This window comes from Danio aesculapii, chromosome 7 (genome assembly GCF_903798145.1).
Source record: "Danio aesculapii chromosome 7, fDanAes4.1, whole genome shotgun sequence".
NCBI classification, from domain to species: domain Eukaryota; kingdom Metazoa; phylum Chordata; class Actinopteri; order Cypriniformes; family Danionidae; genus Danio; species Danio aesculapii.
The window spans coordinates 62,167,027-62,179,897 of NC_079441.1; the positions used below are offsets into that span (position 1 = coordinate 62,167,027).

Genomic DNA, 12,871 nt, shown 5'->3' on the forward strand with positions numbered 1-12,871 from the left:
AGCAGCCAGTCGTGCTCAATCATATCACGTGCTTCTCTCGAAATTAGTTTATCAAACTTCACTTGGTAAATGCACAGCTAAACAATATTTGTGGCCGCTAATTGTGGCCGTTAATGTTAAGTTACCATTATGCCAAGTCGTCACAAATAAAACAATGCATTGGAAACGGCTTTGGCGTGTTAATTGCAGTGCACTATGCAATAAGCAAATGTAAACAAACTAACGTTAACTAGATAATATATAGATAATAAAAATAGATAATATTTTAATCGCTAATATAGCAGATTCATGGAAAATTAAATCGGTATTCAGCATTTTTGCCGCAACTTATTATGAATGAGTCTGCATCAACTATATTAAAGAGAATTGCTTTATTTATAGTGAATAAAATACCCTGCTTAACTGGAGTTCTACATTAACTGAGCCACAGCCACACACCTGACTCGAGTCGTATTTTTAGAGTAGGTGAGATGAGCTGGGAAAACAGGCAGTAGGAGAAAGGGGAGGGGGAGCTCAAATGTTTTTAAAGGTGTTTTTGCATTTGTTTTTGTTCTACTTACACAATTATTTTATGTATACATATATTTTTCACAATTAAGAGTCCGATTGTTTATTCTTAAAAAATAATAATAATTGGGGGGATGGGGTAACCCTCGGACTTGTTCCCCCGTGATTTACGCTCGTGGTTAAATGTTGCTTGGTAAATATTTGAAAAATAATAACAATGTCATTAATATAGAGTTCAAGTCAAAATTATTCGCTATCCTGTGGTTTTATTTTTTCTTTCAAATATATCCCAAATTATGTTTAACAGAGCAAGGTAAATTTCACAGTATTTCCTATATTATTATTTCTTCTTGAGAAAGTCTTATTAGTTTTATTTCGGCTAGAATAAAAGCAGTTTTAACTTTTTAAAAAATAGTTTTGAGGTCAATATTAGCCCCCTTAAGCTATATATAAATATTTTTTTTGTCTACAGAATAAACCATCATTACAAAGTGATTTGCCTAATTAACCTAGTTAAGCCTTTAAATGTCACTTTAAGCTGAATACTAGTATCTTGAAAAACATCTTGTCAAATATTATGTACTGTCATCATGGCAAAGATAAAAGAAATCAGTTATAGGAAATCAGTTACTAAAACTATTATGTTTAGAAATGTGTTAAAAAAACTGAAATTGGGAAAAAATATACAGGGAGGCTAATAATTTTATATATGAAATGTATCATAATAAATGTATCCCATTTTGGTTGAGCATGTCCTTATCTATTTACACCAATGCTTTTCATCTGGAATATCAACCAGACTAACTGTGCTGTAAAAAAAAACCACCAGAGATGCTCTAAAATGGATGATCCTGCAAAAAAACTTAAATAAAATAGAGCCTGGAGTGACAAACTCCATCTATTAATGAGACAAAAGTGAACATTAAATTAAACTCAAAGTAGATTTCAACTGTCATGCTGTGGTCGGCTTCAAAGAGCATAAATGGCTGTTTTCTGTTTCGCTTGAGTAGAGATGAAGAGATGTTTGTTAGTTCAAAGGCTTGAAGTGAAGGCGTGAGTCTCATTCTCCCAGAAGGCTGTAGCCTTTTGCATTCAACACTCTTTACCGAGCAGACGCTTATTAACATTTTAAAGCAATTACAACCTCTGGCTGATTTAAAGACAGCAGGCATTCTCTCATCTGTGAGAAACTGAACATGTTCCTGACAACTCATGGAAAAAAAAATATATACAGTATCAATGTCCCCTCTGGTTTGTCCCCTCAAATTATTCGCCCTCCAATGCAATATTTATTCTTGTTCTTAAAGTTTTTTGTTAGATAAGCTCCAGATTTGGCTTTAGTACTGACTAGCCTAATGGATATGGACAAATGTAATATTGTAAAGCATCCTATATAAAATATTAATTTAAAAGATAGATTTGTGAGAGGTGTATTCATATATGCTGAGCACTGTACACTGCATTCTTATATTTCCAGGTTTGCAGCGAGGCACTGAATATATGTTACGAGTATCTGCTATGACGGTCAACGGCACGGGTCCTGCCACCGACTGGACCACTGCAGAGACATTCGAGAGTGATCTGGACGGTAAAAACAGACTTACATCTTGTTTAAAAAGGTGCTTTATTAGGATGAGTAATGTGTAATTTAGCTTGTTCTTTGGTTTCAGAGTCAAGAGTGCCGGATGTCCCGAGCTCTCTGCATGTTCGATCTCTGGTCAACAGTATTGTGGTGAGCTGGACACCTCCAGAGAACCAGGACATTGTGGTGAGGGGTTACAGTATTGGCTATGGGATTGGCAGTCCCCACGCACAGACCATCAAAGTGGACTATAAGCAGAGATACTACACCATTGAGAACCTGAGTAAGACTCCGCAGTTTTACTGTGCTGTTTTATAGCCCATGAAAAATAGATAAATTGATGGATGGATGGATGGATGAATGAATGAATGATCTCTACATTTGTAAGTTTTAAAAAAATGTCGAAAATACTATTTGTAGGGCAAAATGTATTGCAATTAATTGCATCCAATATAAAAGCTTGCTTTAATATAATATATGTTTACTATATATATATATATATACATACATACATATATACATACATACATACATACATACATACATACATACATACATACATACATACATACATACATACGTACGTATGTACGTATGTACGTATGTACGTATGTATGTATGTATGTATATATATATATATATATATATATATATATATATATATATATATATATATATATATATATATATATATATATATATATATATATATATATATATATATATATATATATATATATATATATGTATATATATATATATATATATATATGTATATATATATGTATGTATGTATATATGCATGTATGTATATATATATGTATGTATGTATATATGCATGTATGTATATATATATGTATGTATGTATATATGCATGTATGTATATATATATGTATATATACGTATATATGTATACATATATATGTATATATGTATGTATGTATATATATATGTATATATACGTATATATGTATATATATATATATATGTATATATGGATATATATGTATATGTAAACATATATATATATATATATATATATATATATATATATATATATATATATATATATATATATATATATTATAGGTGGCCATAGATTAATTTTTTATATTAATTTTAATATTAATCTAGATTAATCTAGATAAAAATGGCTCATTCAAATTCTGCCGAAGGCATTCAGAATATGTGTGCTACCCAAATAATAAGTCTTTGAGAACGGGTTTCTCGAGCCAGGTGACGCATTAGACCAGGGGCTCATCTCCTATTTCCAAAATGCATCACAAACTGCTTGAGAAACTGCTCTACTATGATAAATGGTGATGAAAATAAATTATGTTCAATAAGATGTACTTGTGTTTACTAACTGTTTATTCAGTTAAACATGAATTATGAACTGTAGGCCTACATAAGCTCCAAACAGCGATTTCATACTTGCTTTTGATGTACATACAGAAAATGCTGCTTCTCAATGCCAAGTTTACAGAGCACTGACGGTGTGTCAAACATTGCATGTTTACATGGGCAACAATACTTTAACACGATTTTAATATGATTAAAACAATACTCTGATTAAGAGTCTACATTGTAAACAGAGAATTTTGATTACCTTAATGCGACTAAAGTCATAACTGAACTAAACAGAAATGGAATTAAGACATGTGGAGTATGCATATATTAGTGACATTACTGAAGTAAACACTGCAATCTAACTATTACCGTCATGTAGGACTTTTCGCCATATTTTCCGACAAGATCCAAGACTGTCAGTAAAGGACCGCACACAAAACACACACACACACAAACACACACACACGCGCGCACACACACACCGCAAAATGTGTACGTTTTTTTTCTTTACGTTTGGTGAGCGTTATTACATTCCATAACCCTCTCACCAGTCCTTACTCCTTATTTGCGTCTAATACCCCAGTTTGTCACGACGGCATGACTGAAATATTCATGAGTTAAAGTGAAACTGCTGATTCTGCAGCTAAAGTCAGGCATCCTGCTGGTTTTGATTCAGAAGGGCACTTTGTTTGTCAGACGGCTCACCGGTCAGGTATACATCCGCGCTAAACTATCAAGGTGAAAGTCATCATAGCTTGCCTAGAATAGACCCTGCTCCCAACCCAACTTTGAGAATAGATTAATGGCGATATTTTTTTTAGCGCGCGATAAGAGTCAAAGAAACAACAAAGAGAAAAAAAAATCAAAGAGGGGGCTAAAAATTTTGTCTTCAACTGTGTAGTATGTGTGTGTATAGTATATACAAATAGTATATATTTATATATATATATATATATATATATATATATATACCTATCAACCCTCCCGTTTTTCTCAGGATTCTCCGGTATTTTACAATTCTATCCCACTATCATCCCGTAAAGGTATTTTGCCGTATTTCTCCCTTATTTTTAATCTTTCTATGAAGGGTGGCAATAAACAATAAAGAGCAGATCCTGCATATACACATCTCATACCGCTGAACCACCAGGGGACCCCCCTTGCTCTTAAATGTGAATCCGTTCTGTGCTTTCATTTTATTTAGTCATGAAAATACTTTAAAGTAAATATAAAAACGGCGTGATTCCATTCTTTGCCATTACAGGCACCGTCTTGTATGCAATCCTCAAAACAGTCAGTTCATGTAGCGGTGCGTGACTATCAGATATATAAATAGACACTTTTGCCCAAACAGATAATTTTCCCTTATTTTCACGTCCCAATGTTGACAGGTATGATATATATATATATATATATATATACAAATATAGCATAGCGCCCATTGTATGCGCACTTCAGAATATCACCGGAAGTAGTATGTCATTCGGGTACTTTTCTCTTTCTGTTTTTCGAATACTACAAATTCAGACACTACTCGGCTCACATACTGTTTTTAACGTACTATATAGGATGGAGGTATGCGATTTCGAACGCATCCATTGTTTTTCTAATTCTAAATTCTATTTCTAATTATTGTCATTATTACATCGTGTTCATAATATCGCATCACGTGGTCTTTGCAATACGCTTTTTTAAAACCCATTCTATTGCGATGCGTCAACTGTTTTTAGAAGCAAATACGCATTCAGTGTGAATGAGCTCTAACACCAAGTGTTTGCAGTGCCTAAGAAGAACCTACATAAGCTCAATTGCCTCTAAACGAGAATGAAAGGAAGCAGAACTGGGTAACTGGATTGTGGGTGCTCAAGAGTGGGAGATTTACCCCTCTCTCCACCCAATCTTAATCACATTTGATGGGAAGAGAAAAATAATCATCCGACGAAGCGGCATAATTTAAGTTTTGGTAATTCATCTAATTACACAAGAGCGAGAATCAATAATGGTGTTTAAAAGTGCACCCCCGCTAGGATGATGAATATGGCTGACGCTCTCAGTGGAGCTGCGGGCTTGATTAGCTAAATGATTGGTTTTCTCTCTGCCAGATCCCAACTCACACTACGTGATCACGCTGAAGGCCTTCAACAACGTGGGTGAGGGAATCCCTGTGTACGAGAGCGCCATCACACGACCACAGTCAGGTGAGCCAACACACCTCACCGACAGCTCAAATACACTCCATCGGCTCATTCAGTTTCTCAGGAAAAGCATTTGGCATTGTTATATTCACAAGTGAAGAGAATGATGCCAGATCTACTGTAAAAAAAAAAGAAAGAGAAAACATTGAAGCTGTCTGTCTGTTAAACAAGCTTATTTCATGGCTCTCTGGAATATTTGATGCTAATTGGTCAGTCACAACATTCCAAGGTATGTTGTGCAATATATAAAGTATAACCAAGAGGAAGTTCACTTTGCGTTGGTCTGGTGATAAGCCTTTCGGGCTTTATTCTGCAAAAACAACCATTCTAGATGTACTTTATCCCACTTATCACATGGCTATTTGCCAAAAAACATGTACATTAGACACAAAACATTGTTCTGTGGCGTAATAGTTTATTAATTCTATAATTAAACAATGCTGACAGAAACAAAAGCACTTGATGGAGTATACACTAACCTGCGCATTATTCAGTCACTTTTGTGCTTTATTCTGCTAAAAAAAAAACATCCTGGATATACTTTATCCCACTTATTACACTGCTATTTGGCAAAAAACATAAAAATTACACACAAAAAAATTCTGAAGTGTAATTGTTTATTAATTCTGTAATCAAATGCAAAGATGACAAAAATGAAAACTGCTGATGAAGTATTCACTAACTTGTGCATTATTCAGTCACAAGATGGTGCCAAACAGTCAAAAAAAACGGGAAGCTAACAAACAAAACTGTCTGAATAAAGCATATATTAACACATATATCCTATCATAGGCATATATTATTACTTCACAAGATTGCAGCAAACAGTCAAAAAAAGGCATGACAGACAAGCAGATATAAATTAATGTAGTCATAAGTATTTGGATTGGAATGTTTTCACTGATGGTCAAGGTGGTTCAAAGTTTCCGAATGAGCCTGTGTTATTTTGGAATAACATACCTTGTAATGACGCAACACTAACATATGTATTATTCATTCACAAAATGTCGCCAAACAGTCAAAGACAGTGGAATGACAGACAAGCAGATACAAATAAATCTAGTTGTAAGTATTTGGATCGGAATGTTTTTAGTGACACCCAAAGTGATTGAAAGTTTCCGAATGAGCCTGTGTTATTTAGCGGGTGTTATTTTGGAATAACATACCTTGGAATGACATGAATGACCAGTTAGAATAGAGTATTCCAGACAGCTGTGTAATAAGTTAAGGATAAAGCATTCATCCAAGTCTTGCTGGCTATGTTGTATAAGACTAAAATAGAATTATTCTGGATGTACTTTATCCCACTTATTACATGGCTATTGCCAAAAAAACATAGAAATTAGACACAAAACATTATTCTGAGGTGTAATTGTTTATTTATTCTTTAATTAAACACAAAGCTGACAAAAATGAAAACAGCTGATGGAGTATACACTAACCTGCACGTTATTCAGTCATAAGATAGCGCCAAAAAAACACAGGATCGAAGCCATATCAATAGAGCATAGACTAACCTATGTATTATTAATTTACAAGTTGGCGCCAAACAGTCAAAAATAGCAGACAAGCAGATAAATATGAATGTGGATGTAACTATATGTATTTGAACGTATTCACTGACGGTAAAAGTGATTCATAGTTCACGGATGAACCTGTGTTATTTAGTGGTTGTTGTCTCAGAATAGCATACCTTAGAATGTTGCGACTGATCAATCAGTATTGGGTTCTCTAGACAGCTGTGTAATAAACACAGATAACAACCGTTTAAAGTAATAACAGGCTCATCTGGGTGCTACGAGTAATCTTGACCATTAGTTAATCTATATTTTTAACTGTTAGACGGTTATTTGGCGCCATTTTGCGACCGAATAATTATTTTAGTAATATTGTGTAGGCTATTATGGCTCAGATCAATGTTTTGTGTCTAATTTATTGCATTTGTGGCAAGTAGCCATGTAATAATAGGCATAATGTAGATATAGCCGGCTGTTTTCACAGAATAAAGCATCTCAGTCTTATACACCAGCTCCTGAGACTATGACACCACACTTAGACAAAATATGAAAATAAGCATTTTTCCCACTTTGTTTTCAGTCCGAGCTGTTTTTGTTTTGTTTTTTAACATGGTAATTGTGAGTTCTGAAACTTAAAGGATGATTTTGTAGTTCAATTACTTCTAATATGTTGACATTTTTCAAATCATGACCCATATAAAATGAATTTATAATGAATAATTTAGACTGAAATGGTTATCTTTTAGCTAATGGGATAGTTGACCCAAAATTGAAAATTCTGTTGTTTACTCCTTCCAAACCTGTTTGAGTTTTGCTCTTCTGTTAAACGTGAAAGAAGATTTTTGAAAGATTTTAGAAACCTGGAACCATTGACTTATATAGTATTTGTTTTTCCTACTATGGAAGTCAATGGTTACAGGTCTCTAACATTTTGCAAAATATCTTATTTTGTGTTTATCAGAAGAAAGAAACTCATTACCATGTGGTAACCACTTGAGGTTAACTAAATAGTGAGTACATTTTCATTTTTGAATGAATTATCCCTTTATTAACGGGGTTATTAGCCAGATCACGATGGTTCATGTCAATGTAGCTATATTGACTCTACAGCTATACATATAGGTTGAGTGTTTGTTCTTGTCATTAGAGTCCATCTTAAGAGTTCTCCAGTGCTTCTGCTTCCTAGCAACCAGAGGATTTGTGCTGATTTGAGAGATGCAGATAAAGCACATGCCAACTGAAGCGCTGCTTAATAGCGCTGCGCATGAAGGAGATGCGGAGCCGTGATTAAACAATGCTCTTATCCCACATACAGGAACATCTTAACATGTACGGAGAATTACAGGAAATGAGTCTCTCCAGAGTTGAAGAGAAATGTTGACATGACATGGCTGAGCAGCACTGGTCAAAGATTATAATTAGCACTTTAAAACATTGGTGATTCCTTTGTTGTTGATGGTGAAATAGCCGTCCGCTGTGGTGATAAATGTTTGCTTGTCTTCAAGTAATAATCTTCCTCAAGCAGCTACAACCATTAGGTTTAAGTGCTGGCTTGTTTTATATGTGTATGTCAGAATTGCGATTGTTTTTAATGGCAGAAACCATCTTCCATTAAGGTAGGACTGAATACAATTTGATTAGGATTATTTATACATTTCTAGTCGTTTATTATAATAATAATAATAATAATAATAATAATAATAGTAATAAATATAATAATGATAATATAATAAAAATAATAATGATAATAATAATAATAATAATAATAATAATAATAATAATAATACAGTCTGTTGCCATTTCTGTGTGGAGTTTGCATGTTCTCTCCGAAGCTAAGCTAAATTGTCCGTAGTGTATATGTGTTAATGAGAGTAAATGGGTGTTTCCTAGTGATGGGATGTAGCTGGAAGGGCATCCGCTACGTAAAATATATGCTGGATAAGTTGGCGGTTCATTCTGCTGTGGTGACCTCAAATTTATAAACGGACTAAGCTGAAAACAAAATATATGAATAATAATATAATGATAATAATAGAGTGAATAATAAAATGAAATGACTCAAGTAATTTATACTAATAATAATAAAATGAAAGAATAAATGAATAACAAAAAAAAACAATAAAAATTATTGCTATTATAACATTTCACTCAAAATTATTATGATTATATACTATTTTTAAATATGAATTGTTTTATTTTGCAGTGAACATATTCAAACTTACTAAATAAAAACAAAAAAATATTACAAAATCCAAAAAAATGAAAAAATATAATTTTATTTTATATTAAACCTGTACTTCTGCATTCCTCTCTTGTGAAATTTGAAACATTGATATTTAATAAAGAGAATATAAATGACTAATTTCTAATAACTCATTTATTTTGTGTTTGCTGTAATGGTAGTGGATAATATTTTACTCGTTATTTTGCCAGAAACTGGTATTAAGCTTAAAGTCCAATTAAAATTCTTAACTAAGTTAATAACTGGGCAAGTTAGGTTAATGAGGCAAGTCATTGGACAAGAGTGATTTGTTCTATAGCCAGTCAAAAATAATAATAATTTCTTATGGGGTTAATAATAGTGACCTTAGCAGTTTAAAAAATTTAATGTAGATTTTAAATGTATGTATAGAGAATCATTGTTAGTGATTTTTGTACAATCCGATTTATTTGAACTCCAAAAAATCATATAAATGCAGCCTTCTTTTAAAACATTAACATTATATATATATATATATATGTATATATATATATATATATATATATATATATATATATATATATATATATATATATATATAACGTTTTATATATATATATATATATATATATATATAACTCTATATATATATATATTAACATTAGATATATATTAACATTATATATATATATATATATATATATATATATATATATATATATATATATATATATATATATATATATATATATATATATATATATATATATATATATATATAGGCATGATCATATTTTATTTTGATAAAATAAGTGTAATCTAGAGGCCTTTGCCTTTCATATAAGCCACTTCTGATACCACATGATCAGCCAGAAGTCAAGTTATAAATTGTTCCTAAAACTTGTAAGGTGACAAGACTTTTGACAGGTAGTGTATATACAGTAGAATACATAAGTACAATGTAAAACAAAATCATGATTTATTCTCTTTTTGTTTTATTAATATTGTAGTTTTTTCTATTCATTAAATTAAATATTGTTTCTACGCCAATTAAAGTCCATAACATAAGCAAAACATTACATTAAGGCCAAGAACACGATTCACACTGTAAAAACTGAAGCTGGACACTTTTCTGGATGATTTCTCACCCCCGTCTTGATCAATGGTACATTCTTATTACCTCCCAGCATGCATTATAGAACATGGCATTTCTTATTCCTCCCAGTTCACCTTTACCTGAACTGAAGGAAAAGCTGCTTCAGGGGGTTTTGAAGACCTCCAGCAGAGTTTATCTCCTCCCTTCCCCGTTCCTTCATACATAAACATCCCTTCTACCATAAAACACTGTGTCATTTTAATGTGCAATAGCAGGTAAATGTACCAGCTTTGCCTGTACCAGAGGAAATGATGAGTATGCTGTATGGTAACGAGTACTTTGTAGTTTATGTGGTTTTTGGGGGGGCATTACAGACTAGTTGGACACCAATTCCATTTACATTTTCTAGAAAACAAGCTCAAGCTCACATAGTGCTCACTATGGGGTTGTACGAAAGAGCGCTGCTTCATTTATGTGGAAAATAACCTGTTTTTCCCCTTTGCCATATGAAAACAGTTTAAACGCTCAAGCCTGAAAGAATGTTTTCTTATTTTCACACAATTTTTCCTCTGAGAATTGTTATTCTTTGGAGGAAGCGTTCAGGAAAACGGCTGATTTAAGGCAGGCAAACAGCTTTAAATCTATAAATGGATCAGGCTTCTGAAACGTTGGTATTTGACACTATCATATCAGCAATACTGAGCTGCACCCTACACTGAAATTATTTGAAAGATTTGGCTTGATATGAAGAAGGAGAATTATCAAAAATAATAAAAAGAAAAAATCTATCGACTCAGACAAGGTCATTGAATGTAAACTTGAATAGATGGGAAAGAAAAATGAAAAGCTTTTTTTGTTGTTGCTGTAAGCACATTTGTGCAGCAATAACAGATCTAAACCCCTTTTTCTGTAGCTAAATTCTTGTGGCCTTGAAGTAATACTGATAATTCAGTTGACCTAAATAAATGTGAGGTGTATTGCATTTAATTACAATGTAAAAATGGCTAAAAAGAGGTAAAATATCTAGATTAAGCTAATATCAGTGCTTGGCTTACAGTAGGTAAGAAATAAGTTTGTAAAAATATACTTTTAAAAACATTACGTGATTGTTTTGACATTGACTGGACAAATAAACCCAATCTGGCAGATATTATAGTTGGGGTTTAAGGAACACTACACTTAGGCTTAATAGGCTTATTTTACAACTCTCCTATAGTTATAAAGTTTAGTTTTATCATTTTGTTATTCATATATTTACCATTTTATCCATTCTGCCAATCTCTGTGTCTAGCAGGAGCACTTTTAGCTTAGCTTAGCATACAGTAAATCATTGAATCAGATTAGACCATTAGCATCTCACTTTAAAAAATGTTTAATAATTTGTATTATATTATTATTTATTTTCTCTTAAAGCTTGACTCTTCTGTAATTACTTTGTGTACTAAGACTGATGGACAATTAAAAACTGAATCCAACTTAAGAAAGAGTCTTTTGAGTGAGCATTAGGAACATTACATGATTGTTTTCTGGACTAATAAACCCAATCTAGGTGATATTATAGTTGAAGTTAAAGGAACACTCCATGGTTTTTGAAAATATGCTAGTTTTACACCTCTCCTATTGTTAAAAAGTTGAGTTTTACCACTTTGTTATGCGCACATTCACCATTTTATCCATTCTGGTGATCTCCAGGTCGAGCAGGAGCACTTTTAGCTTAGCTTAGCATAAAACATTGAATCGAATTAGACCATTAGCATCTAACTCAAGAAAGATTCTTTTGAGTTAACTTTACAAGGATTATATGGTTGTTTTGATGTTGACTGGACTAATAAACTCAATCTAGTCTATATTAAAGTTGGGCTTTAAGGAACACTAGACTTTTATTTTGAAAATACGGTCATTTTACAACACTCCTATAGTTATAAAGTTGAGTTTTACCTATTTGTCATTTATACATTTACTTTTTTTTTTTTTTTTACCTATTCTGCTGATCTCCGGGTCTACCAGGAACACTTTTAGCTTAGCTTAGCATAAATCATTGAATCAGATTAGAATATTAGCATCTCAATCAAAAAAATTTGTTTAATAGTTTGTTATATTAATTTTTATTTTCTTATAAAGATTCACTCTTCAGTAGTTACGTTGTGTACTAAGACTGATGGAAAATTAAAAACTGCTATTTTCTATGCTAATGAATCAGATTCAATAATCTATGCTAAGCTAATGTAAAAGTGCTCCTGCCACAGTCTAGGATCACCTGAATGGATTTAAAAAATGGTAAAATGAGACTATTTCCAAAAAAAATTGTGTTACTTTAAGTTTAAAGCAACTGAAAAAAGAACAATTCAAGTGAACTAATTACTAAATATTAAGTTGACGCTGCTTGAATTTTCCTACAGATTAGATTTTTCAATTTTTAACAAT

The 12,871-nt window shown here is 32.3% G+C and overlaps 1 protein-coding gene across 7 annotated transcripts in view; it reads left to right on the forward strand.

Moving 5' to 3' along the window:
- Positions 1–12,871, forward strand: part of neo1a (neogenin 1a) — a 304,905-nt gene that overhangs the window by 265,190 nt on the left and 26,844 nt on the right. For all 7 annotated transcript variants that reach the window (XM_056462293.1, XM_056462295.1, XM_056462296.1 and 4 more), the window contains exons 14-16: positions 1,985–2,095; positions 2,178–2,372; positions 5,542–5,637. In XM_056462293.1, coding sequence (XP_056318268.1) covers positions 1,985–2,095; positions 2,178–2,372; positions 5,542–5,637 — 402 coding nt within the window. The remainder of the gene's footprint in view (positions 1–1,984; positions 2,096–2,177; positions 2,373–5,541; positions 5,638–12,871) is intronic.